A 27,438-nucleotide genomic window follows, 5' to 3' on the forward strand; every position below is an offset into this window, starting at 1 on the left:
TTACAGTCCACACCTTTGTTGCTCAGCAAGAATTGCAACAGAGCCTTCACGACCTTTTTATGAACCAAACTCTTGACAGTGGAAAAAAAAAAAAGAAAAGAAAAAGCTCAGCTTTTTGATGTTAAGTTGAAACATTTGGATATTTTGTTAAAAGATAACTTGCGCTGAGCATCTGGTTTATCTCCAGTACAGACAGGAGAGGGGAGAGGGCACTGATGTGGCCTACAAAGAAAAACAGCGTTATCTTTAACCTACATCTTGCATGTTAGCCTTTAGTAACAGCAAGAACCTAACTGCCTTATTCTGCAAATAGCAGCGTGGCATCAGGATCTAGCACAGACCAGAAATTAATGGTTCTGGGTAAAATGCGATCTCTGCCCTTTGCTGTGGAGATAGAGGAGTGTTAGATTTCACAATCTATTTACTGAGTCTGCAGTTCAGAGACAAATATGGGATTTTTCCCTTCACAACACCACGACCAGAAACTGGCTGTAAATTGGTAATTTGCTGAGGTGGCAGACAAGCAGCAGCACTTGGAGACTTGTGATATTTCAAGACAGAAGTCAGATTGGTCAAGGAGGTGTGCACTTTTATTTCTTTTAAAAAATGCATGCTAATGCAGTAGCATTTTAAAAGCCTCTTTTCCCAGTTATTTCATTACTCAGTGCAATATAGTGCCTTCAGCATTTTTTCCCAGAGTACTAAAAACATTTCAGAGCTCTTTGTTGAAAGCCTGAGAAGCACACCAACTGTAAGCATGGCTATCAAGCAACAGAAAACTGGGTGGGCTTATTACCCCTTCAAAGGGCTCCTTTGTTTGTTTGGCAAATTTCATGTAAAGTTGCATATGACTCTTTCTGATGCCAGTTAAAGATCAGTTTCCAGGCTCACTGTATCTTTACTTCATATAGAAAAACAATGACATTCCACTGTACTTCTGAGACTTAGAAAATGTGAACGCCAGCAATACAAAGACTAAACTGTTAGTGGATTACAAGTTATGAGAAGAAAAATGCAGTGTTCATTGAATGAATTGAAACTGCATTGCAATAACATAAATAGTACTTGAGCTTTGGTGCCTTTAACATCTTCAAACTCTACATGTTCCAATAAGAGGAATATCAGAGCAACGCTGTTAAGAGCAGAAAGACATTTCCTAAACTACAAATCCATACAGGAAATGTTTCATTTACACCTAAGAAGGGAGGAGGACAAAGGTAGTTTTTGAACATGAGCAAAAGAAAATCTGAAGCCACAGCACAAACCTTTCTTAGGGATTTTACTGGGGACGTCCAAGCTTTGTATATCCCTCATATCACTGGACAGCTTTCTTTTTAAGCCAGTCCCAGGTAAATTGGAGAGAACAGCTCCCAGAGACTTCTTGCTGTCTTCAAAATAGCGATCCAGTACATTATGGGAAGTGGGAGAATCAGTGCTTCTAAATACATCAGATTCTTGGGACGGGTTTTTTGTTAACCTGAACACAGTATCCTAAAGAAGGTAAGAACAGTTATACACAGCAGAAGACAAGTTTTGTTTTTCTTTTTTATTATTATTATTAGTTATGTATGTCAGTAATAGATCAGTGTAACTACACTGAGCTTAGAAAGGAACAAAGGTCCACATGAAACAAGGTTACAGTCAAGTTGCATTAAACAGATTTCTCTCCCTACGCCTTCTGTCTAGCAGCTGTGTTTCTATCATACTAAAATCCCATAAATGACATAAAGGAGGAAAAAAAGAAAGATACAAAATAAAGACAAAACATGACAGATCTCCACAAGAAGGCATGACACTGTTTTCTGAACAAAGAGTTTTGACCTGTTTTTCTGAAAAAACATGTCCCAACAAGAGATACAACAGTAACTGGAGAAAACAGGCTTACCATGAAATAAGTGCCTACACGAGTGCTGACAAAGACAACATCACACACGATCAGACAGATCCTTGTATTATTTTTGGTATTTATATGTTGAATACTTTTTACTATACCTTTGAGGACCCAGCAATGGAACTATCTTCAGCAGCTGACTGTGTGTTTATGCTACTTAAAAATGCAGGTTTCAATCTTGTATGGGATGTTCGACTAGAGAAAGGTGCTGTTAGACTATCATGCACATTTTCAAAGGCTGGGAAAAACATCTCACACATTATCTGGTCAATTAGAGAGAGAAAGAAAGGGAGAAGAACAACAATTACAACATGGATCTTTATGTTTGTACAAACACAGATGAAAAAACTGTGTAGCTCCTGAATGTCAAGAGGCTTGCAACAACGGTGGGATCCTACATTCCCCAACATCCACAGGAAACTCATGTGGCAGGGCCCACCACAACCATAGGCACATCCCAAGGCTCTCCTCTCTGTGGGAACTTGGGGCCCATCTCCCTTCTCAAAGGCCTCTGTTCCCCACAATCACTGAGGCTGGCAACCTGCTCTCTTCTTCCTCTGCTGATGTCCCTCTGCACTATGATCCTCAGATCTCTGCTTTCAGAAGGTTTCAGATCATGCTCTTTTACTGAATCAAATTAATACAGACGTGTCTGAGTTCTCCTCTGCATCCAAGCAGGTCACTGCTCTACACTCAAGCTGATTTCAACCCAGGCTAAAAGCTGTTTCCCTTCTCACCAATCTCCACCAAGCACCTTGCTGAACTCCCAACTTCTTTTCTGAAACTGCTGCATGTATAGACTGAAAGAGAATGTGACTAGGGTCATACAGCCATGTACACTTATGGGAAGTTATACATAGATTACAGGGTTGTTTTTCCCCACCCCCCGTCATTTCCCACATGAAGAGGTTTTCTGTTGGGCACTAAAATTAGAAGCTTTGAGCTTATGGAATCCAGGTGTATTCAAATCCTGCTGACACACTGCAAGCATCATCAATAAACAGCAGTGGTCCAACCTACAGATTTGTGGTGTAATCTACAAATACACTATCTCTGTGACGGAGGCACCTCTACAGAGCAGTGCAATGGCCAAGAAGCAAACATTAAACACATCTGCTACCTTCTGGGCTTCTTTCTTCATTGAGCTCCATTCAGGATTTAAGGCAACACAATAGAGAAACTCCTTCAATGCTTCCTCGGTCCTTTCCAATCCAGAAAGAGCTTTTGCTTTCACATAATGACCCTGTTCGCACAAAGAAAACGTACAAATCTAGAGATTGTTTCTGAAGAGTCAGTAAGACACCAGCACACAAACTTGGCCATTCCTCTATTTTGCAGAAGAATGAGAAAGCCATTCCCTCCTGCTGAACAGAACGTCCCCAGTGCTGCAGTGCAGCACCCCCAGCCAGACGCTGCTCTTTTCCTCTTCAAGGAGGACTTAACACAGAGTAAGGAGGGCGTTTGTCTTCCTGGGGACTCCCACCACAACATATCCTACAGGGCTCCCTGTGGCCCAGAGACGGGTTCCCTGTACCAGGACAGTCTGAACAGCAATGGAGTTATATGGAAAACACGGGGCAGGCTGGCAGCGGCGCTGGATGAAGCGAAAGATTTCAGGTTTAGGATACTCACTTTTGCTGAGTGTCTTGTCCTATTTTATTTGGGTAGAACATATCAGTATATTATGAATGTAGGGCAACTTGACAGTGCTTAACCTGAAACCTTTTAGCTCATCCTACCTCTCCACATCCTGGAGTGACACACCCGTGGCTGAGGTAAAAGAAATCAGCTTGGAGACAAGTCCTAATTTGCTTATTAGTGGTGAGAGAGGAACGCCTCACCTTTGAATTTCCCTGTGGATGTCAATTTTGCAGTTCAAATCTGACTCTGGAAATTATTTCCTTAAAGATGGAGAGAAACAAAATGTGTCTGTAAACATCTGCTCTTGAAAATGAACACTAGTCCACCTCCGATTCACACAATTATCTTCAGGCTGGGCTGGAGGCTGAGAGACTGGTCAGATAAGCAGATGTCTTTTTCTGTTCCTCATGCTCTTGCAAAAACATCAGGTAATCTTATCCAGCAGGTAAACTTCCCTCACCCTTTCAGTGCAGCCCTTCAAGTTGAAGCCTGTTACGATCTCTACCTTTCCACTGTCTGAGAGAAAAGGAGGAGGCTTATAGCAACAGACACTGTAGGAAAAACTAGTCACTGTATGCCATAAACAAGAAGTCTTAGTATGCTGCCATCTCCCGAGATGAGGACTGAGCAGGTAAATTTCACTACTTCCCAAAACACAGAAAAGAGCAGCCTGTTTATTCCAGCAAGAAGAAAGCATATTTCCCAATAGGAGGCTGAGTCCAAGAAGCATGCAAGAGGCCGAGTTCAAGGAGCATGCAAGAGCTTGATTTGGTTCCCAAGCAATGTCTCTTGGCTTCTGAGAACCAGGATGCAGCTAGCATGCTGGAGACATTTCACATCAAGATCTGCATGTTTTTTTTTTCTGAATATGATAAGAGGAAAGGTACTACAGAGGCCTGACCCTGATCTTTTTATTCTGATGCTTCCACAGCCTCTCTAAACATTTTTTTCCAGAGCTACTAATCATCCTGACACTACAGACAAGTTTATTCTACTGCCCTGGTAGTTTGGTGTCTTCTGGGCTGTGTGTGGAAGAAGCATCTAAAGATCCAACACCAAGAATTATGCCCAGGAATAACAGACCTTACAAGACCAGCACTGCCACCTTCCCTTTTCTATTTTCACAGTGTCAAGTAAAGCATCAGATCTGAGGGGTAAAATCTAGCCAGAACCCCAAGCAGCTTCAGAGAGGGCATCAAATTCTCTCTGCCACTTGCAAAGTACAACTGGAAATTTCTTCCTCACAGACTCCAGGGACGTGGTTTCAGCAACTGAAAATAAATAAACTGGTGGACCCAAGAACTTTAGGAACTCAGACATTGTAAGACACTGAATTTCAGTTAGCGATAAGCCGAAAGTTTCTGGTAGGTGAATGCTCATCTCCCAGGAGCTACTCCCAGAACAGCTCTATTTTATGGTGGATTTTTGCACTACACATTTGCTCTAATCTCTGCCACTGGATGAAACAGTGCAAGATACAAAACAAAGCAGAATTCCTGCATAATGCTAATTCAGGATCGCCAAAGCTTCTGTGGAAATTCTGACATACACAAGCAAAATGTATCTGTGATACTGCTGGTATGCCATGATGACAACTTTCATTTTCAATTAGCATTCTTCAGAGATGTGATTAACAAAATCTTTATCCGCCTACGACAGACACACATCACATTTCCATGGATGCAAGGCAAACAGACAAGACACTCCAAGAAAACATTTGAATGTGCTTAATTCATTTGTCTCCCTTTGCACAAAAACACAATTGACACTGCTCAAGATGAATTCCTGCCTTGAGTAGAAAACGATCCTAAATAGAAAGTAAAATTTTAAAGAGTAGAATTGGAGATGGGGGTAAGATTACCATTTTCCTTCAAACAGAAAAGGTTTTAATGGGTGACAAGACAGGTATCTTCAGGAGACGAGTATCTAACTTGTCAGAAGCTAGATGCATCAGATGGCACCTCATTGCTCATCCTACCTAGCTCGAACAGAGACCAAGCTGCAGCTTCTGTGCTGAGGCTTGCCACACCAATGAGTTTATGCAACACCTCAGTCTTCTTCATAAGGCTAAAGAAAATCCAAGGTCTTCTTACAACCCTGCCTACAACCCATGTCACCCTATCTCTCAGACTGGAGGCTTCATTTGGTCAAAGCTGTGCTGCAGTTCTGCTAGTGACAGGTGAGGGACTGACTAAAGGTGTAATCCTAGGCAGGGTGAGCTGTTGGGATACCCAGCCTGCCTTCAGGCATCAACTGTGGGCACCATGTGCTTCCTTCTCTTTCTACCTTAACTATCTTTTCTACCTTTCTGACAATTGCTTCAGACTGCCCACAACTAGTGCTCCCAAGAACCTCATTTGTTAGGGAAAAAACCCCACACCAATATGAATCACTATGTCACACAGGCAGGAATCTGATGTATGAACTCAGTATTGAAAGAAAAAAAAATGAGTAAATCCTGAAATACTATCTGGGATACTCCTCAGAAAGACACTGCTGCCAGGAGGCTGGCAAAGCCACTCACTGCCAAAAGGGAAAAGTGATCCCATGCTACCGATGACTTCTGAATGCGATTCTGCTTCAAGCTACAACACAAGCTCTAGCAGATCAATGGGCACTAGCACAAACAAAATCACATCACTGGATGCCCACCAGAGAAATCCCATGCTAAGGACCTTCCAGACTCATCCTGTGAAAGAATGACCTTCCAGTCTGTGTTTCCAGTCCTGATAATACCACAATGTTCACCCAACAATGACCTCATCAGTGCCATCTGCCCCCCAAAGAGAAGTCCTGAGAACAAGCAGTCTGATTTGTTTTCCTTGTAGCATGCAAGCACCATACCGCAGGCCAGTGGGGTTTGCTTCGGCAGAGGATGTCTGCATCATGGAGGGCTTGCTGGTAGTTTTTCATTGACGTACAGAGCTCTGCTCGCTGTGCTATCAGTGAACACTTGCAAGAAGCTGGAAGACAAAAAGGTTACAAGAAAGTTAAAAGAAGCAGTAGTGTGTGTTACACGCAGTAACCTAATTTCAAATAGAGTAACCTAAAAAGCACAGCTGCATGATCATTACGTTTTCACTTTTATGTAATGGAAAAAAAGGTAATTCTTCTCTTCCTTCCTGAAATATATTCCTCTCAGCCTGTAAGCAATCTCTGCATTCTCTCTCACAAGAGTGATTCCATATTCACATATGGGTCGTCACCTGCTCTTTCTGTCACATAGCTTACATGACTCTTCAGCAAGGAAAAAAAAAAGCACCAAGCTTTTTCTCCCTCTACTCTAGTCCTACGCACTACGTGCAGAAAATACCACAAAGAACTTCAGTTACAGAACATCCCAGAAGCCAATCATTAAACAAAATGCATGCAGTCTTCAAATTATGTCCACTTGCCATCCTCATAGCAGGCAAACTTCCAGCGAGAACACATCACTGCCTTAGCAGCCATACGTTCATGAATTGTTTTTAGACTGCATGGACTATAAACATCTCAAATCCTATCTTATGGTCTAATATGTTTTAAGATGGAAATCTAGCTTGAGCATAAAACTTCAGGGAATTGCAGAAAAGCTAAAATGGCTCCACATTCAGCCTGTCTACCAGGATGGCCGTGTCTTTCCTGCAGTGCTGCAGTCTAACCAGCTTGTCCTGCTGCACAGGGTTATTTTGTCCCAGATGTATTTGCCTTAGCTAAAGCACACAAGACTTGCCAGCCTGAGCCTCAGGGTGGCAGCCCTGCAAACATTCCTTCCCCCTCCAAGCTTGATGACACACAAACCTGCGAACAGCACACTCCATTCGCTCATCAAGATTGTTATTAAGATATTAAACAGCACCAAACCCATTACCAGCACCTCAGCAATGCTACTGGCATTCATCCACCCCACAGCCTGGAGTGAGGAACTGGCACCTAGTACCCAGCAGCCCAGCCAGCTTCCACCCATCCCTAACAGCCTGGGTGCTCTCAACCTTTGCATGCCAGGAAAGCCTCAGGAGAGCTGGAATATGGCTGCCAGGTGGTAGAATTCTCATGACCAGGTTAAAGCTTTCATAACTGGGATTAAAGTTTAAAAATGCTCCAAGGTGCACTGAGAGGCAATACTTCCTCATTTCTACAGGTCTGAAACTCTGCCTCCTAACTAACTTCAGGGACATTTCCAACTAGCATCTCCTTCTGTATGGCTGTATGTTGGGTTCTCATCTCCATACCCTTCCTATTCTGTGCAAACATCCCAACATACCCTCAAACATATCCTCAGTAAGAACAAATTTGCCATGTGAAGCTGTATACACTGTATACAAGTGAGTATGGACAGAGAATAAGCATGCAACTGGTACAGGTGCTACAGCTGACCAAGTTCAAGCATTGTGTAGAGGGATGGCCCAACTGCATCCCCTCCCTGCCCTGGAGCTGACACCAGCTCTAATGCAGCAAAGCAGGTCCGTGTGGTTGCACAGCAAACCAGAGCAAGAAATTAATTGACTGAAAGCTAACGCAGTGAAAACAAATAAATATAAAGGTTTAAGAGGATCACTTTCCCCTCAACTGGTTCACTGCAAAGCTACAGAAATGTGAACACCAGGATGAGGGATGAGAAAGAAAGAAGCAGTGAGGACTGATGCTTTCTTTAGCCCAAGCATGGACTGATGCCAGATTTACTAACTGCAGAATGATACACCACAGCTGATGCTGCCTCAATGGGCGCAGACAGCAAAGGCTGCAGACTACATCTAAAACATGGGAGCTCTACAAAAGCTTGTTCACACATTTGTTGGTTTTCTCCTTTCAGTATTACACATGCTGACTGCTGCAGTGATCTATACTAGTAGAGAATAACTCTAAAGAAGTAAATTAACAAAATTAAATTGAAAACAATTAACCTCATGCCCTCGGAAGCAAGCTATTTTCTTCTTTTGCAAAGATGCTCAAATACAAGATTATTCAATTTTGCTGTCTTTCATTAATCTTCTGACTTTATTAAACCCACTCTGCCTATATTTCCATCAATGTATCTGCTGCATGTTTTTTTCTGCAAATATTGACAGGGGTAGGCAGAGCATTGGGTGGGGTACTTTTTGGCATCAAGGAGGGAAAGGAAGCACTGCAAGCTTATTGGGCAGGCAAGCCAGCTTCCTGCTTCTGTTCACTAGTGCACCACTGACATTTCAGCCATGCTGACGTTTCCTCATGTTTTCAGCAGGCAATTCCGAGTGGCTCATACATTCAGTAGACACAGAGAACAGCTTCATCATTTCATTTTTGGGAATGTCTCAACTGCAGAAGTCTTTGTTTTCATTGAAAACGAGAGGCAGAACACAACTGTGTTGCAAGGGCTGCAAATCTTCCCAAAGCAAAGTTCACAGGCTCATATAACATGAAGAGAAAATAAGATACTGAAAAAAAACTTAAGCCACACCAGAAAAAGCTACATCTACTCAGGACTTCACCAAGTTCCTCTGTTCACCAAGTCTCAATTAGAAAGCAAAAGGTGTGGTCCATTTTAACTAAACATTCCTAGCCAGTTATTCATTAACTGAGGAAGAGAAAGGGAGCAGGGGGAACAAGCTTCCAGCTTTGCTCAAGAGAACAGTATTTATGAGAATACAGAATAACAGGTTTCCTATAGTGAGATTAGGCGGTCAGACAGGGCTCAGTAGCTGGAGCGCTGCCCAGCCTCCTTCATTCAAGTTCACCTCCATTTGGTGGTGAGGCCACTGGCACGTCCCATCGTCTGCATGGAGCTGGTGCCAGCCTGCAGGCAGCTGCACCTGGGCAGCGTGGAGAGGGAGCAGGGCTGGTGGCAGGGCTGCACGTCTTAGAACCCACGAGCTAACAGATACCAGCACCACATGAAGGGCACTGTGGGCCAGAACAAACAACAACGCAAAGCCACCCAAAAAACAATCCTAGGCTACGTGACTTCCCAAGGTTAGATCCTACAGCTGATCAGCGAAACCAGCACCAGGAAGAACTGCCTCTGGCAGATGGCCGATGCCAACGTAGCTGCATGTAGCTATGGAAGGAAAAAAAAGGTATAGCTTTATTAAAGACAGAGATTCTGTAAGCACTGTTGAGTTGTTCCACTCCCTCATATATCATGTGGGGGAAAAAAAATAATAATCACATGAGGTGAATGGAGAGGGCTTGAGGATGTACAGATTTCAGGAACACTGCTAGGTGCTGACAAACTACAAGAAGCATCAAGATTATTTAAAACAAACCACAAAGTCACACAATAACCAGTGGTTTGCTTTAACATAACGCACCCATTCTTTCTCACTGAGGCTAAGAATAAAAGATTTCTTTTAAGAAATGACTTGGTATCTCAGTCCAAATTAAAGCAGAAAAGCATAGACAATGTTACTGTTTCCACAATACCAACAGATGGCATTTCCTGGATCAAAATCTTCTGGGAGCCTGCAGCTGCACAGCAAAATTTATGTTCTTGTCAGCATCGTGGATCCACCATTGAGCCTCCCAGGATCTGCGGCTCCGGGCAGCCGGGACACAGATTTCCTGGGAGCCACAGGTCATGGGAACCTTTGCACATGGCGTCCTCCCTCCCAGCCCTCACCCCACAGCGCGAGACGATGCCTGAGCGTTGCACAACATCAAGGGGCTCGGCAGCTCTGTGCATCCTGGATCCTCTCTGGGACAGCCAAGTATCACCAACACAGAGTGCTTGCCAGCTTGTTGAAACTGATGCAATAGCTGGCTGAGATTTTCCAGAAACGTTAGCTTACTATCCCTCCTAGTAAATTTAACCTCAACTTTGCTCACTTCACCTTTGCGCTCATGTGCAGACATTCATTAGATCACACTCTCACTTATGCAGAAGCTAACACCCAAAATTACTTTTCCAGACAGTCCCAAGCCTTCACATTTTAAAAATACTGTATGGTTGAATGCAGGAGGCTGACAGAAAAGAACATGGCTCCCTCAAACCTCCCTGTGCTAGGAGGAAAATGAGTGCAATTAGAGAATTTTCTAAACAGGACATGGATGACGCTAAGAGTTTTTCTGCAATAAACTACTCCAGAGATTTCTTCCAGGAATTCAGCACAGAAAGAACTAACTGAAAGTTGCTAGAACTCCCTAATCCTTCTTATCTGACATTTATTTCTTCCTAGAAGAGCATGTTTTATTCAAGTCTACCCCAGCTCTAAGCGCATTTTCTAAACGCCTATTAGAAACAGCATCATGACAAAAACACCTTTGAGTGCTCCTAGCAAGAGTCAATCTAGGATTCTAGGGAAAAAGCTTTCCCACATTTTAATGTAACTTCCACCACTGGACAGAGCAAGAAATTTGGCTTCTTTGCTGTGCTCTGCACTCAGCTCTGGTGATCTGGTTGAGGAGCAGGGGCAGAAGCGTGCTTGATGAGATAATTAGCAAAAGCAGTAAAGACAGACAGGAACGCAAATAAAACTTCTATCTATAGCAAAGACAAAAAACAAGTTCAGCTCCCCAGAACTGAAGAATGGCATCAGTCACAATGTACACTTACAATCAGCAAGTCCCCAGTTTCTCATTTATCATTCCACAATAATTGGATTATTTTAAAAAAAAGTATGTTTTCTGAGCCTCACCATGATTTCTCCTTGCATTTGTATCTCTATCAGTTTTCCAGTATGTGAAAACAAATCAAAACCCCAGACGAAGCACACAAGAAGTTCCATTGCAGAGAGACTCCAGAGGTGGGAAATTCTGTCTCTGCCAGCCCATTCTTGCAGCCCAGCATACTCCAGCTGATCTGGAATGGGTGCTCACAAGCAGTTCTGTGCAGGGAAGCAACACTTAAGTCCTGGACAGGTATGATGACTTCAGCAGTGCCCTTCTCTACAGAATTTGTGTGCACTTCTGAGCACCAGAATTTATGAAGAACATCGGACCATTAGAGAGTGTCCTGATGGAAGGCTACAAGGACGATTAAGGGTATGGAGGGGAAGACGTGTGAAAAGCAGCTGAGGCCCCTCGTTGTGCTCAGCACAGAGCAGAGGAGCTGAGGGGAGGCCTGATGGCAGCTGCAGCTCCTCACAGGGAGCAGAGGGGCAGCGCTGAGCTCTGCTCTGTGTGACAGCGACAGGGCCCGAGGGAACGGCATGGAGCTGTCAGGGGAGGGCAGCTGGGGGTCAGGGAAAGGGGCTGCACCACAGGGCAGAGGGCATGGAACGGGATGCACAGGGCTGTGGGCACGGCCCCGAGCTGCTGAAATTCAAGGAGTGTTTGGACACTGCTGTCAGACATTGGTTTCGGATGGTACTGTGTGGAACCAGGAGTTGGACTTAATGGTCCTCGTGGATCCCTCCCAACTTCCTTATGTTCTGTGGTACTTGGTTCTATGGTTTTTTTAATCATCATTAAAGAAAACATAAATCCATAATAGAAGAATTATTCAAAGCTCCCGTGCAGCCAGAACACATCTCTGTAGCACCAGATGAAGCAACCCCAAGAGCTTCCCAGCCCTGAACTCATCCATAACCAAGATTATACAACTCAGCAAAGTAAAACTAATCCCTTTCATAAGCTTACTGCCGTGCAGAAGCAGTACACTGTTTTACAGTACAACCATTACACAAGCACCGAGTTCCACTAGACAAGAAACACTGCCAGACATTACAGCAAATGCTGTTACAAGCTGCAGGAAGAGCCCGCCCCAAGAAGCAAGGGCACGGGTACCACTGCACTCCTGCATTCACCATCTGTGCAATATGGTTGCCATACTGCTGCCTAAAAGACCTGTCCAAAGCCATTTCCTTCTTGCTCACACTACCCACAGCAGTCATTATGAAAATACAGAACCTCCTACGAAAAGCTCTGTCTACAATACAGCTTTTTTTCTTTTTAATTCTTCATACAGATATGACGTATTTGACTTCACAGGGGTAAGGCAAATGACTGACCCTATCAGAGAAGGTAACCACATGCAGAGAACAAAGGTGTGCACTGCACATTTCTTAAAGGTACCCCAAACCAAAATCTCTCTTTACCCACAAAGGAGACTAGAAAACAACATACGAGGATTGCCTTTGGGAACCGGGGCTGTTTGGTCTGAAGAAAAGGAGGCTGAGGGGAGGCCACACCACTCTCTATAAGCACCTGGAAGGAGACTGTAATGGGGAGGGTGTGGTCTCCATTCAACAGACAGCATGTAGGAGGTGGCCCCAAGTTGTGCCAAGTGAGGTTTAGATTGAATATCAGGAAGAAGTGGTTCTTGAAAAAGTGCTTAGACATTGGACATGATCCCTGGTCTGCTCAGGGAGATGGCGGAGTCCCCATCCCTGCAGGTATTGAAAAGACGTGCGGATGTGGCACGAAGGGACAGGGTTTAGTGAAGGGACTCGGAGCTCAGGGTGATGGTTGGACTTGGCAATCTTGAAGGCCTCAGAACCATCTGAAGATTGGAAGAAACTATTCTACAACTGGAGCGTCCAAGTTATAGCCACTATTTCACAAGCGGCACTGAATCAACAGCTCTGTCCCCTTGTCTTTCCTCCCAAAAGTACAAGGATGTGGAACCATTCACTTCCTTGTCCTTGAGCATACTTACCTAGATAACTTTCCGGTCCACAGCAGATAACAAGACAGTGCCTTGTTTTCTTCAGCTGAGGTGATAAATACAACACAGCTGACAGATCAGCAGGACAATTGAGAACACATGATATCTAGACAAGTTAAGTCTCTCTGGGCTTTGGTTCTTTGCCTCTTGCTGTTGTGAACAACCTCTGGAAAGGGTTCAGACTTAAAAACATAGATTTTTCTGTATGTTTGATGAAACACTTTGGATTTCCAGTGGTTTTATTTTGGGCTCAGTGAGTAATTCCTCAGCTAGGAAGCCCTGCATAATATTTAAAGCTGGACTGTCATCATCACTCTGCACAGTTAATCACTCCTCCCTTGATTACTCAAGGGAAACACTGTAAGAGAAGCTGTATTCTGCCTAGAAGAGCTGCCATAAAGAGAGTACAGTTAACTTAGTGCCCTGTCTTCCAAACTGTACCTCCAACCTAATGAGGCAGAGGCAAGCCAGACCAATTACATTACCCTACAGCTTAGTTTGCATTCCCACAATTGTAAGCCAATGAGAACCTTCTGTACAAACCAACTAAGTGGTGAATTTCACGGTACAGCACAAGTCGTTAATTCAAGATTGTTCAGAGTACAGCTCAATGTAATGGATTGGATTATCCACACCTCCTAACGAAATCCTGTCTTTCCACATTATTATGACGAAGCCCACTCTTTCCAGATCTGACTGCATGAACCAACACCTCTCCCCCACATGGTCAGTTTTCACTCTGCCCCTTGGATATCTGGGCACCGTCTTGGGTGACATACCCCAACTCCATCTGTGGCTGCTTGGTACCAGTATAATAAAACTATTGAGCACACAAATGTGACTCATTTTCAATGTTTACTGGTTCTCACAGCATTTAGTTAGGGCTTCAGGTAAGATTTTCTAACAAAAAACCTTTCTTAGAGAGAACAGTAGACTCAGTTAGAACCAAGGTACCCATTTCAAGAGCAGGTAATACTTTAATCTGTTAGCATTTTGTTTTTTAAAACATAACAAGCAAAGCCAACACAAACCAAAACCCCACAGGTCAAACTCATGATTAATCTTTAGAAGACACAAGTAGATGTCTAGATGCCCCATACAAACAGGCAGCTGAGATGCACGCAAGTCAGTGATTGCAAAGAGATTCCAAGATCACAGAAACCAAGATCAACTTACAGCAAGATATGCTATCATAATACAACCTCACAGGTGATTATCTAGCTGCCTTTATTTATTTATTTATTTATTTATTTTTGTTACTATCAGTATATAAACTGCATTTCTAGTAGTTCCTTTCGAAATTTCTATAGCCTTCTTCTTTTTCCAGTTAAAGTTTATTTTAGCCTAGGATTTCTGACTACACACTGCAAAAAGGACTTTCTCGTTTCTTAGTTACTTCCCCACTGTGCTTTGGTCCTGAAAACACAGCAGATCACATAACACACTTGTGTAAGAGAAGGGGAGTGGTAAAGTAACCCACTCATCTTCAGATTAAGAACTTCAAGTCAGTTCCATAAATGTCTTCTTCCTTTGTTATGTTTTTTGTTTTTAACACAGTAACAATGAATATACTTTTCTTTTAAGAGCTGTTTGAATAATCCTAGAGAACTATGCCTACATGCAAGAAAATCTGAAGCATTTTGGAAGTAGTTCAACTGCTTATAGGAAATCACATCTTGATGATAACAAGGAGCAGGAGGGGAGTGAGTAACCATCCTGAACAGTGCAATACCTAAGTTACAAGAGCATTCTTAACCGTTTTAAAAAACACCTAAAGATCATCCTCTGGTGATAACCACAGATACACTCCTGCCCACCATGCACAGGACTCACGTGGTCCCTGGTCTTGCAATCCTGCAAAGCCCATGCCTTCAGCAGGCCCTCACAAATTGACAAAACCATCAGATTCAGCAATGGGATTTGAGCTTTAAGCAGTCAGCTCTTCAAAAAATCAAGAGCAATACGGGTTCCTTCTTCAAAGTACTTCACACATTTGCAGGAGCAGTAAATTCTTCATGTATGACACAATTTTTTCAAGCACTACCTCAGTATTAAAGAAGTGTGTGTGGGGTAGTCTGCAAAATATTTTAAGTTTAAAATAACATTCAGCATACATAGTTTGTAGGTAATCTCTGTTTCTATTTTTGCACCAATGAAAAACAGAAGAAAACAGGTTTGGGAGACATGTTTAATTTAGGCGGATTTCAAGAGGTGCTTTTACAGAAAGATGGGAAAGCTCCTTTTTTAGCACTTCTCTAAGAAGAAAGCATCTGCTATTTTTTGCAGCATACTATTTCAGAAAGATTACCTCTCATTCTTCATTTAGAAATCATACTTCTCTAGCTACAAAATTAAATACTTTTTTGATGAATTATTAAAATGACTGAATCATTTGCCATTCCAAGAGTCATGACAGTCAACTACCAGCTTTTTTCCTCCCTTTGTTTTTGTGTCTTTTCTTTAATGGTTGGTACCTTAAAGTCAAGAGACATTTCTTTACTACTGGAAATCAGAAGCATTCCCAAGACACACTGTGAGGAAGAAGATTCGGTCAATCTCTTTTTTTAACCACATGAGAAAGACAGATGACCTTATCTTTGATAGCAGTCTTCTAGAAATAGCGCACCAACAAGAAAAGACCATTAAAGTGCACTAATGCACATAATTCACACGCAGGGATTGTGGATGATCTCTTTGAACAATGCCTCTTCGATGCAAGCACACCACTAAGAAGCGCAAGTCTTAAGAAAACAGCAACAATAAAACCTATGTCCTGTATCATCAGTCACCTTTACAGACATTTAAGCACAGCTTCCTAAACAGATTAAGCACAGCTTCCTCATGCAGACACAGAAGGGACTCTGCAGCTCTCTGCTTCTTCTGACCTTGATCGAAGTGGCCAATCTCTCACCCACCGCTCCTATGGTGTGGCAGCAACAGGAAGCTGACCAAGAATTCGCATCAGCTTTCTCCATCAAATTTAAAAAAAAAATTTGGATGCAGGCTTGGAAAGCAAACACCCTAGGAAATCAGTTTTGGGATCACTTGCCCATAGCCTTTTTCACTCAGGACTACAAGCATTCAACCAAACAGCGGGAACATTCCAGTGAAAGTTCATTCACACTGCACTCCTTGGGAAGCAACAGTCCCCCAAAACTTAGCTTTTAGTGGCAGGAACATCCATGGCAGCTGTTTTGGAATCAACTTCTACTGAAGCATCACTTAAGTCTGTATGGAAGGTCAAAGGACACGGCAAGACACTTTCTATTCACAATTTATTTTTTTCTCCTCCTATTTAACAGCAATGTAAAGTCATACTCAGCCTATAAAATCAGACACAAGCTGTTAGCAGCTCCCTCACAGCTGGGAAATGGGCAACTCACACTTGCCCCACACTCTACAACAGATGAGCTGTTCTTCAGCAAGCCAAATTTGGGCTCCAAAATCTGCATACTGTTAACAGATTTAAGCCTGAAAGCCAGTGTCAGTGAAAATGCAGATGTTCATCCTCAGTACTGATGTAAAACTACGGGGAGGGGGAAGGGTACAGAGTGTAACACAACTGAATTCAGATGCAAAAAACACTCACGTGAAGAAACGTATACATAAGAGGGGTGATGCAACGGGACAAGAGGAGGTTGATGGGAGGTCTGATGGCGGCTGCAGCTCCTCACAGGGAGCGGAGGGGCAGCGCTGAGCTCTGCTCTGTGTGACAGCGACAGGGCCCGAGGGAACGGCATGGAGCTGTCAGGGGAGGGCAGCTGGGGGTCAGGGAAAGGGGCTGCACCACAGCGCGGTGGGCGGGGAACGGGATGCACAGGGCTGTGGGCACGGCACCCAGTGCTGGAGTTCAAGGAGTGTTTGGTCACAGCTCTCAGACATAGGGTTTGGATTTTGGGTGGTGCCACGTGGAGTCAAGAACTGGACTCAGTTGCCCATGTGGGTCCTTTCCAAATTGGGATATCCTATCATTGTGATTCCAAGAAGGCCAAGACGGCTTGCACCTTTGATGCTCTGTGCAGGCAGAGAGAACACAGTGCAGCACGTGAACTACAGTGTACTATATAAGCAGTGCACAAGGTAGAGGTGCAGGGCCTAGCACTCAATAGCTGTCCTAAAAGGCTATGGCTGCTGGAGAACAGGCACAGCTTGCCTGAGATATTATCCTCATGAGCCTGAGTCTCCCTTTAAGCCACTCTTCCACTGCCTCCCAGCTTGCTTTTCCCCCTGTAATTGAATTAAGGGAGAATTCATTGGGCGTCAAATAAGTTTCCATGAATGGCTTTACCACAAAACAAATTACTGCTGAGTGGCTGCATTAAGTCTTCTTTTGGATTGGGCCAATTTCTGGTGAACCTCCACTGAGAGGAAAAGAAGGGAGAAGAAACCTCTCTCCCCAAAGTTCACTCAAGAGAGGCTGAGCCTCTTCCCACCACCAAAGCCCAGGAGAGCACCTAGTTTTGTTTATAGCCATGCTCCAAATGCCACCCCATCTCTCAGGGCCAGCATGCTAGTTTCCACCCCAGAGTTGGAAGTGGCAACACAAGGCACCCACGGCAGCACTCCTCCCAGCACTCCACCTTCAACACTCCATCTGAACTTACCTCCTCCTCTCTTTTGGCCCTTTATCCACTGGAAATGGAGATGTGTGGGCAAGGTGGCCCTCTATATGTGCTTGGGAAGAAAAAAACCCCTTCTACCCACACTAACCCATCCTTAACTCCACCATGGTCTTCAGCCTCAGCAATCTCCTATAGTCTTATTCTGAGCCCCCTGAGGTGGATAAAAACAAAGAAGCTGGGTAATCTGAATGGATGTGCATCAGCAATCCCCCAGAAGAAACCTAGTTTTGCTGAAGCTGACACAGGAGGCAGCACGCACTCTGAGCAGAAATGTGTAGGCTTATTTACAGGAAAGGCATGGGATACTAATAGGCTGCCTCAATAGAAAGAAAGGCACAGAGGATCGGCAGCTGAAGGAATGAGTCACCAGTACCCAAATCCCCTTACAGTCTCTGTGTTTATTTGCTTACTAGCATGCTCTCACCCTGAGAAGAGCACAGTCTCCTTCAGATCCATGCTGAATCTAATTTTAATGCCAGCAGACTACAGCACTAAATGTGCAATGAGCTCCTGTGCCTGGTCTGCACGAGACAGACTATTTTTTGATAAATACTGCTCTCCAAGAATAAACAGCATTGCCAAGTCCCTTCCCCACTATGATGCAGTCTTTGGCCCTGCAGAGTTAGGCACCCTACCTGGGTAAAGCCTTACTTGCTATCTTTCGTCTTAAGAGACGGCCACCTGCTACCTCTGTAATTACAATTTGATCTCTGGAAGGACAAAAATAAAACCGATACATTCAAAAGAACATCTGCAAAATACCTGCTCGTTTGTCACTGAAATCCAGCCACCCTCAGTCTCTGAGTGCACACACACACACACACACACACACACACCTGTACTGCTCCCAGACAGTTTTGTGCATGTCCACAAGACCAGCAAGAGCAGAGAAAAAAACTGAGGGGTGGCAGGGAGGAAACCCACCTCTGGTACCCCCACCTAGTGTGCCTGAGGAGCAGCCAGAGTGCTGGGTATTGCCCAAATGGCAATGCTGAATGTTGTGATGGCTGAGCGGCACAAAGCTTGGCACTGAGCGTGATCCAGCTGGAAACAAATGCTTCCTTTCAAGTGGCCAGACACGTGCTTGCTTTGAAGAAACGGTAATTAGATACCTTGCAACAACAGAGACCTATTCCAATGTCTGCGGCAGTGAAAGCAGCAGCCGGCAGTGAAAGCAGCAGCCGCTTTGTGTAAGCAGTGGAGATGACCAAACTGTGGCCTTCTAAAGAGGGCCAGGAGGTTCAAAGCATAAAGCCAGTTTTCTCAAAAACGTTAACAGAACTGCCAACAGAATCCTTCAGAACAAAGACAGAAGCAGTGGGGGCACTGCAAACCTGATAGGTAAGGACAGAAGGACAAAAATATCTGAGGTGAGGACTAAGATTCAGCAAGACCGACTAGTTCCACTGGAAACAGCCACCACCTTAAAGGCGTGCAGGTTATCTTCTATCTGAAACAAGGAGCAGGCACTCCAGATCCTGCTGGGAAGAAGACAACTACAGCACACTTGAAGCACCCCAAGGATCAAAGTGCAGATCAGATGACAAGAAGCCACAGGAAGACCCAACTGCTAAAGGAAGGCCTGCTTTAATGTTACAAATGTCACACCCAGCCACGTGTTGCAGGGAAACAGGAGTAAAACCAGTGAGCAATGAGCTGCAGACCAAGAGGCCTGAAGTCTTCCTCATCAAAGGATACATATAATCCACGTGCCCTTCTGCCTCCACTCCTGTTTCTGAAAAGCCACGCAGATCCCCGCTGCCATGACTCCCAGCAGCAATGGAGGTAGAAGAGGCAGCACCAGTCATGGAAGCTTAGGACCCCCAGGGCTCTGATGGCAACTTGGCCTAGGCCCAACCACAGCCTGAGGGGACACAAGGGGAGGCTGCAGCTTTGCGGGCTAAGGGGGCTGCCCTTCTTCAGGATGGATCTGGATCTGCAAATGGGCAGTTACCCCTGGTGTTAGGATTCTGAAAGCCAGCAAGGTGCCTGCTGCTATTCTCACAGGGATAAGTCACGGTGATGGCATTACCTCAGGACCCTGAGGCACGCAGCCAGGGCTGGAGGACGTGCTGCAGGGACAGGCACGCTGCGTCCCCCTGGGCCACCATGCACAGAGCAGCACGATGCACGCTGCTGCCACACCTCCCTCTCCTGCATCCGCAGCTATTTTTTGGGATTTTTTTTTTTTTTTGAGGCTGCCTTGCTAAAAACTCCCTGTGACCTACATTGAGCCTCTCCCCTCCCTCCGCTTCACCTTCCTTCCCAAGCTCTCCGTCCTGCCCTACTTTACCAGAGATTACTTCAGCTAAACCATGTAATAGTTTTACTGAGAATGCAGGCTGTGGAGGAGCCACGAGCAGCCAGACCAGTCGTGCTGCACGCAGCCCTCGGTTTCCCACTGTCAACCAAGAGCTGTGGCGAGGAAGAAGCCCACATCCAGGCATAGCAACAGTGCAGAACAAAGCCAAGTGCCTCAGCCCCTCGCTGAGACAACGGAAGGTGGGGGTGAGGGACATGGTTCTGTTCAAAGGAGGGAAGGAGCTCCTCTGCTGAGGAGGAATGCCGCTTTCTTCACGTTTCATTCGTCTCAGTCAGATTTGCCCGCAGGATTTCGCCCCCGTAACGCCACGGCAGTGGCTGGCTCTCCTTCCTCCCCCACCAAAGCAAGACGTCTACGGCGGGGGGGCTGTGCAGGGATCCCAGCTCCCAGCCCCATGCCTACGCCCATACACCGTGCTACTACGAGGCAATGCAGAGGACCCACCTCCCACAGGCAACCAGGGCTGCCCCACGTCCGCGGGGCCCTTCATTTAAACCCCCGCTCCTCTGAGAACGCCACGCACAAACAAACCTAAGGAGGTGAAATTGTCTAAAGAGGTTACATTCAAAACACGGGCTGATGCTCTCCACAAGTCACAACGCTGATTTATCCTGACACGGCGTTGAGACAAAAACAATCCGAGCCTTCCCACCTATTTATACGTTGCTGAGCGCTTTCGATGGCCGCGTCTGGCTGGAAGCGCAGCGGCACGCACAGAACGCCCGCGGATGGCAGCCACCAGCCACGGGGCCACGGGGCCACGCCGCAGCCGGACGCCGACGCGGCCACGCACGCTGCCGTGGAAGACGGTTCCCCCACAAACACGAGAGGGGATTTTCTAGAAATGGTGCATAATGAGTCATCGACTGCAGGCGGCTCAACGCGAGACACCTTCCGAGCGGGGACGAAAATAACCGCGGGACAAAAATAGCAGCTCCCCGCCGGGCGACAGCGGGGAGGGCTCGTTCTCCAAACTTGCGGCCGGAACTCCTTCCCGCTCCCGGCCCCCCGAGCGGCTCCTCCCGGCACTCCAATCCCGCCGGGCTCCCCCGTCCCCGGCCGCGCCCCCCCGAGCCGCCGCTCACCCATCTCCAGCGCCTGGTCGTACTTCTCCAGCGCGGCGGGCAGCTCCTGCCGCTCCCGCAGCTCGTCCCCCTCGGCGCGCAGCCGCCGCGCCCGGCTCTCGGCGCCGAACCACTTCTGCAGCAGGTTGCCCAGCACCACGTTGACCCGCGGCCGGGCTGCGGGCGGCTGAGGCTGGGCGGCGGAGGGCTCGGCGGGGCGGCGCGCCCGGTGGCAGCGGCCGCAGTCCCCGGGCTCGGCGCAGCGGCGGCAGTGGGTGTGCCCGCAGTGCAGGGTGACGGGCTCGCACAGCAGCCGCCGGCACAGCGGGCAGGCGAAGAGCTCCGGCGGACGGCAGCAGGCCGGGTCGCCCAGCGCCTCGCCCTCGGCTCCGCCGCCCGAGGAGCCGAGCGGCGGGGGCGGCAGGCGCAGCTCCTTGTCGCGGATGCTGAGAGCCAAGCTCTCGGCCAGCTCCCGCAGCTCCTCGGGCCGCAGCCGCGCCAGCCGCGCCGCCGCGCCGTAGGCGTCCAGCGCCTCGGCCATGCGGCCGGCCCGCGCCAGCGCGTCGGCGCGCCGGAGGCACAGGCCCCGCTCGGGCTGCGGCAGCTCGGCCAGCTCCGAGCCGTAGATCTCGGCCGCCAGCTCGAAGTTGCCGCCGCGGAAGGCCTCCTCGGCCACCTGCAGCATCTCGGCGCACGGGCCGCCCGAACCGCTCCCGGCGCCGGCCCCGGCGGGCAGCGCGCAGGGCCCCGGGCCCAGCTCCATGCCGCGCGGCGCCGCACGGCCCCGGGCCGCCCTACTCCATGCCGGGCCCGCGGCGCCGCCGACTCCGGCTCCTTCCTGGGAGGGGACGGCGACGGGAAGGGAGGGCGGGCCGGGGGCGGGCCGCGCCGCGGCGGCGGGGGGCGGCTCCCGGGCGGCGGACGGCCGGAGGCGGGGGAGGCCCGCGGCGATGGCCCGCGAGGGGCGGCCCGGCCGGGCGGTGCCCGGGTGCCCGTCCGTTGCCGCGCGGCTCCCGGTGGGCTCGGCCTCTTCCTTCCCTTTCCTGCTTCCCGGTGCCGGGCCCTGGGGCTGCTTCGGCCTTAACCTCCGGCCCTCAGGCCCGAATCCCCGTGCTGGGCTGCCCTCCGCGGGGAGCCGCGCTCTGCACGAGCTGGGCTCGGTGTAATGCCCGGCGTGGGGCGGCTGCGCAGGGGAAGAGTGCGCTCCGCTTCCCGAGAGAGCCGAGCACGTGTGTTCGCCTGAAGAAAAAAATAATGAAAAAGAAAAAAAATAAAATAATAACAATAAATCGCCGAGCCCCGGCTCTCAGAAAAAATCCTTTTCTGTAAGCGGCAGCCCTGCCAACGCAGCTTGGGGTCTACGCTTCGTGCTGAGCGCTGGCTGGCGCATCGGCAGCAACAATAAAGATAATGCAGCTGGAAGTTAGTTAATCATGCGTGAGTCAGAAAGGAATCCAACTTGCTCCGCAGGAATAACAGGAGTAAAAAAAAAAAAAAAAAGAAGAAGAAGAAGAAAATGTAGGCAACGTTTATTTTAGACACGGCTGTAAACAAACCATTCTGAGGAACGGGAGCCTGGCAGCACGAGGAGCAGCACCGTTTCCAGTTGAGCTGCAGCTGCAGCAGGGAGCTTGCTGTGATTTCTGCCTTCTGTGAGGCCACAAGGCCCGGGTGGGGACCTGTCACCGCCTCTCCAAGCATGGCTTTGGTCTGCAGCCCCACTGCCTATTGGCCTTGCCCTCTCTGAATACTTAATGTTGCTGGTGATGGTTTTCTGAGCAATGATGATTGGCCTGGTGCTTACCTCCTGGGCTCAAGGTTACCATCCGAAAAATGACCTCCATGCTGTGCTACTAGTTCATCATTCTGGGGGCATTAGTTAATAGCTGGCTAAACATGAGCCAGCAGTGTGGTCAGGTGGCCAAGAAGGCCAATGGCATCCTGGCTTGTGTCAGAAATAGTACAGTCAGCAGGAGCAGGGAAGCGATTGTCCGTCTGTACTCAGCACTGGCCTTACCTTGAGTACTATGTTCAATTTTGGGCCCCTTAATACAAAAAAGACATCGAGGCCCTGAAACATGTTCAGGGAAGGGCAGTGAAGCTGTGAGGGGTCTGGAGCACAAGCCTTGTGAGGAGTGGCTGAGGGAATTGGGATTGTTCAGTCTGGAAAAGAGGAGGCTCAGGGGAGACCTTATTGCTCTCTATAACTACCACTACCTGAAAGGAGGTTTTGGTGTGGTGGGGTCAGCCTCTTCTTCCATTTAACCAGTGATAGGATGAGAGGTGACAGCCTTAAGTTGTGCCAGGGGAGGTCCAGTCTGGATGTTAGAAAAATCATCTTCTCAGAGCGGTAAGGCAGTGGCACAGGCTGCCCAGGGAGGTGGTGCAGTCACCATCCTTGGAGGTGTTTAAGAACTGTGTGGATGTGGCACCGACGGATGTGAGAGGGCATGGTGGGGGTGGACTGATGGTTGGAGTACATGACGTGTTTTCCAACCTCAGTGATTCTATGATTTCATTTCTTGGCATCGTCACTTGGAGATAAGATGGCATCAGTCCCATTGCTATGTTATCAAAGTATGCTGGGGCCATTATTCATAAAAGACAGAACAAATATGCCTGGTTCTGCCCCACTACATCAAGGCCAGGTCTCAGGAACACAGAAGGATGAGTAAATTTGGGCTGGCCCCTTGAGCCACCCCACCTCTGCTTCCTGGGACCCTGATGAAAAGCAGCAGCATTTTTGCCGATTGCCCCATCCGGTTCATGCTGGGAACCTCCCTGCAGCCCTCCTGTCAAAGCAGGCAGCAGGTGAGCACGTCCGGCCACGTTGTTTCACCCCACGTGTCCCAGCTGCTGCGTGACAGTCTTTTCTTCACTGCATGACAGTGCAGCATGGTGGCACCAGCTCAGCCAGCAATATCAAGTGGGGCCAGATGGGCAGCCAGCATGCTGCTGTGCATGCTGCAGCCTGCTGGGTGGCCGCTGTCCTCTGCTCATGAGCAATCAGCAGGCACTGCAGCAGCACCTTTCCTCAAAGGAGGGAACTGCTTTATTTAGCAGCATTACTGATATGGTACTGGTATGCAGCCTCTGGTTTTCCAAAGGCAGCTATTTGCAAGGGGACAAAGTTACCTCGTGGTCAGTGGGCACGGTGGGGGTGGGCTGAAGGTTGGACTAGATGATCTGAGGGGTCTTTTCCAGCCCTAATGATTCCATGATTGCATGAAAAATGACAGCAAAATGAGCTGCTGCTTGCAGGATGGCAACAGAGGATGCACAGTGGGAGTGGAGGTGAAGCACTCATCTAGGTGCCTGTTATTGCTTAGCAGGTAGGACTGATATCCTGTGAAACAAGAAGGAAAGGAGCGTGAAAAACTACAGCAAAACTAACAATAGTCTATAATTTAAAAACTCATGCTTCTCATTGGGATAGTTGGTAGTTCCCAGGTTGTTTAACAGAGGTCAGGGTACGTGATGTAGGAAAGACCTGCTAAGAGTTCCCTTGGAATGGGTGCCCTGTGACACGGCCACGCGGTTTATGGCTTCTTCTTTGTGGTTTATGAGCCGAGAGTGACAGATTGCAACAGCCACAGAGCTGAGTGGACTTCTCACAAACCCTCTGTAAACTGATCAAAACACCACTACTAACTTACAGTTTTCATCAGCAGAAAAGCTGTAGCTTAGAAGCGTTGCCTCCTGCAGGAGATGAAGAATCTGCACTTGTATTCAGGGCAAAATTTTTCCCAGCTTCCTCAACTTAAAAAAACGCTCCTCACCCCACACTGTGTGGCATTTTGTTAGAGATGCCCCTGGACAGCAGTGTTATTGTTCCCGTGATTGGTGTATTTCCACCCAGGGTAGCCTGATGCCACTAAATCAAGTCACAGAAGTCCATCTGTTTTCCCAGGGGAGAGTTCCGGGTGCTCACTCCTCTGAGTCACTGATAAACACTTCAGGGTTGACATTGGGTTTCCTTTAAGTTTGCAGCCTAATTCTCAGCTTCTTCCTGAGGCCCAAGATTTCCCTCCAGGGTAGAATTATACTTGAAGGGGAAAGGAGGGGAGGAAGCAGCTTGGAAATGAGAGCATTTACATATTGGGAGGGCATGTTCAATTCCTCTAGCATATTTCTATTCCAAGATAGTTTGAAGTGTTAAACTCCAGTTTGTTTTGATGTTCCTGTGGAGGAGATCTGTCTGTAACTGTTTTGGAATAGCTTAATTAGAAAGGCGTGTGAGGATATAATCAGTGCACAGATATTGCCACCGTGCTAAAATGTTACTGAAGTTGTAAAGTCAAACATACTAAAATTAGCATACAGCGTAATTAAGGCTATGTTTGCTTATTTAATTTGTCACTTTTACATCTCCTTTACCTTACCTTTTACCTCCTTTACCTTTACGTTACATTTTTTTTAATTTATCCCCTACTGTTTTCTTTATAAGACACGGGGAAGAAGATGCTCCATTGATAGGCTTCCCAGTGAGGTCCCAGTGGTCACCATGCAGTCCCTCACACCTATTAATTTGTAATAGTCATACTGTGCTGCAGTAACACATTTTCCTATGTGCTTTACTATAAAATTTAGGGCTACTATGTTGGAGTACTATGTTGGAGTACTTCACAGATACTCTCACATCTACATTTTCAGCCACAGGAGTCATAAGGGATTCATACTGCCCCCTGTAATGTGGAAAGGTGAGGTACCAAGTTCAGAGCAGGCACTAACTCAGGGCACTCGATCCTGTGTACTTAGTGCTTGAGATTTCCAAAGATCATTTGTCAGATACACAGACTGACAGAAGCACAGCTTTGCTTGAGCTGCGATTGAATGCAAACACCAGGAGTCTAGAGTTTAGGCCTTAGCATGAGCACTCTGAATAAGAGCCGTACAATTAGCAATCTCTCTCCCAAGGCATGCTTTAAATGACTTATACTTTGGCACACATAAAACCCACAGCCGAGTGCAGAACCCAATTCTTCTAGCCAGTGCTGCACTGCTTTTCTTTCCCTAATCACTGCCTCATTTATCAAAAACTTTCCAGCTTTCAAAAGAAAAGGTCACCGTATGATGATTATTATTACCAGATTCTTTGTTGGTTTAGTGAATTTAGCCTAGATGAGATAGAAATAGTACTGTTTTACTTTTTAAAAAGAAAGCCTTTTTTGCAGAAGCCTTATTCTTGTAACAAAAGTAAAGGGTAGTGCAGTGATGAAAAAGGTGCTAGCTAAAATCTATTAATATTAACATAATTAAGATTTTACCCTTGCCCCCAGCAGAAGTTTAACACCTTTAACCCAGACGCTGTGAGTCATAGGAGCTAAGACTGTTTTTGGAGGCTTTCCTCCTTCCTTGCAACATCCCAGTGGGGAGATGGATCCTGTCCTTGCAGTGTGACACACATGGATCGTGTACAAAATATATTATTCCTAACTACATCCTGCATGGGCTGAAGATTAAACAGCTTGATAACTGTCCAACAAATCATTAGCACATCCGATGATGCAGAAGGAGTCAATTAGTTGAAGTATACTACTGGATTCCCTTCACGTTGCTCCTGTGCAGAGCAAGCAACTCTTAAAGGGTGTGAGGGCTCTTCAATCAGTGCCCACCTTCTAATGGGTGGTGAAGGATGATGCCAGTGGCAGTGCAATCTACAGTCCTGTGGTTGCAATCTCCACCATTGGATAAATGGGACTCATTTCCTCACTGAACTTGAGGGGGTCCTGCAAGAAAACTTGAGGCAAAAATGTTTACATCTGTGTTACAGTCCCTGTTGAAACAGGGCTTCACGCAGCCCAACACTCACTGCTATGGTCTGCTACACATGCTTCAAGGCAGCAGCACCTGGATCCTGCTAACGGCCCACACCATTGGGGTGGAAAGTGCTGCCACCAGTCTTGCAGCACGCCAACACACCCTGAAGCAAAGTGAGATAGCGCACCATGGCAAGGGACCCTTTTGGCACCCAGCATCCAACTTGTTTGAAAAAGCAGGCTAGCACATCACATTCGGTGCCACCTCGAGTCCCTTTGTGTGCCAAGATCTCAGCGTGGGTGTTCTTACGTGAGTGTTCCCAGAAGATGTCACAGTGTGGCTCCCCATGCACACAGGGGACATCTGATGCCTTCTGGGATTTCTCCCATCCCTGCTGCACAAACAGCTCTCAGGCAGCAGAGCTGCCCTGGAACCACAGATAGGATCAGCATATTACTCCCACTCCTGATTTTTCCGTAATTCTCTTCTCAGATGATCTCACACAACTTTTGAATGTGAATATTTTTACCTCCCTCTTTTCACCTGGTATTTTTTCACTGAGAGACATCTTGATT

General features: G+C 47.0%; 2 protein-coding genes across 3 annotated transcripts in view; one reads left to right on the forward strand and one right to left on the reverse strand.

Annotated features, from left to right (window-relative positions):
* The window catches only part of LONRF2 (LON peptidase N-terminal domain and ring finger 2), a 34,360-nt gene extending 12,494 nt beyond the window's left edge, over window positions 1-21,866 (reverse strand). The window contains exons 1-5 of the mRNA XM_048961765.1: window positions 21,125-21,866; window positions 6,377-6,495; window positions 3,012-3,134; window positions 1,993-2,154; window positions 1,266-1,491 (exon numbers count right to left, since the gene is read on the reverse strand). Of these exons, the coding sequence (XP_048817722.1) occupies window positions 1,266-1,491; window positions 1,993-2,154; window positions 3,012-3,134; window positions 6,377-6,495; window positions 21,125-21,866 (1,372 nt within the window). The remainder of the gene's footprint in view (window positions 1-1,265; window positions 1,492-1,992; window positions 2,155-3,011; window positions 3,135-6,376; window positions 6,496-21,124) is intronic.
* Window positions 21,052-27,438, forward strand: part of RPL31 (ribosomal protein L31) — a 288,373-nt gene continuing 281,986 nt past the window's right edge. Inside the window, exon 1 of one of the 2 annotated variants that reach the window (XM_048962085.1) lies at window positions 21,052-21,055. The gene's annotated coding sequence lies outside the window, so the exon portion shown is untranslated. Of the gene's footprint in view, window positions 21,056-21,511; window positions 21,516-27,438 lie in introns of those variants that run through there. The other variant, XM_048962077.1, reaches the window with a different exon arrangement.

This window comes from Lagopus muta, chromosome 1 (genome assembly GCF_023343835.1).
Source record: "Lagopus muta isolate bLagMut1 chromosome 1, bLagMut1 primary, whole genome shotgun sequence".
NCBI lineage: Eukaryota > Metazoa > Chordata > Aves > Galliformes > Phasianidae > Lagopus > Lagopus muta.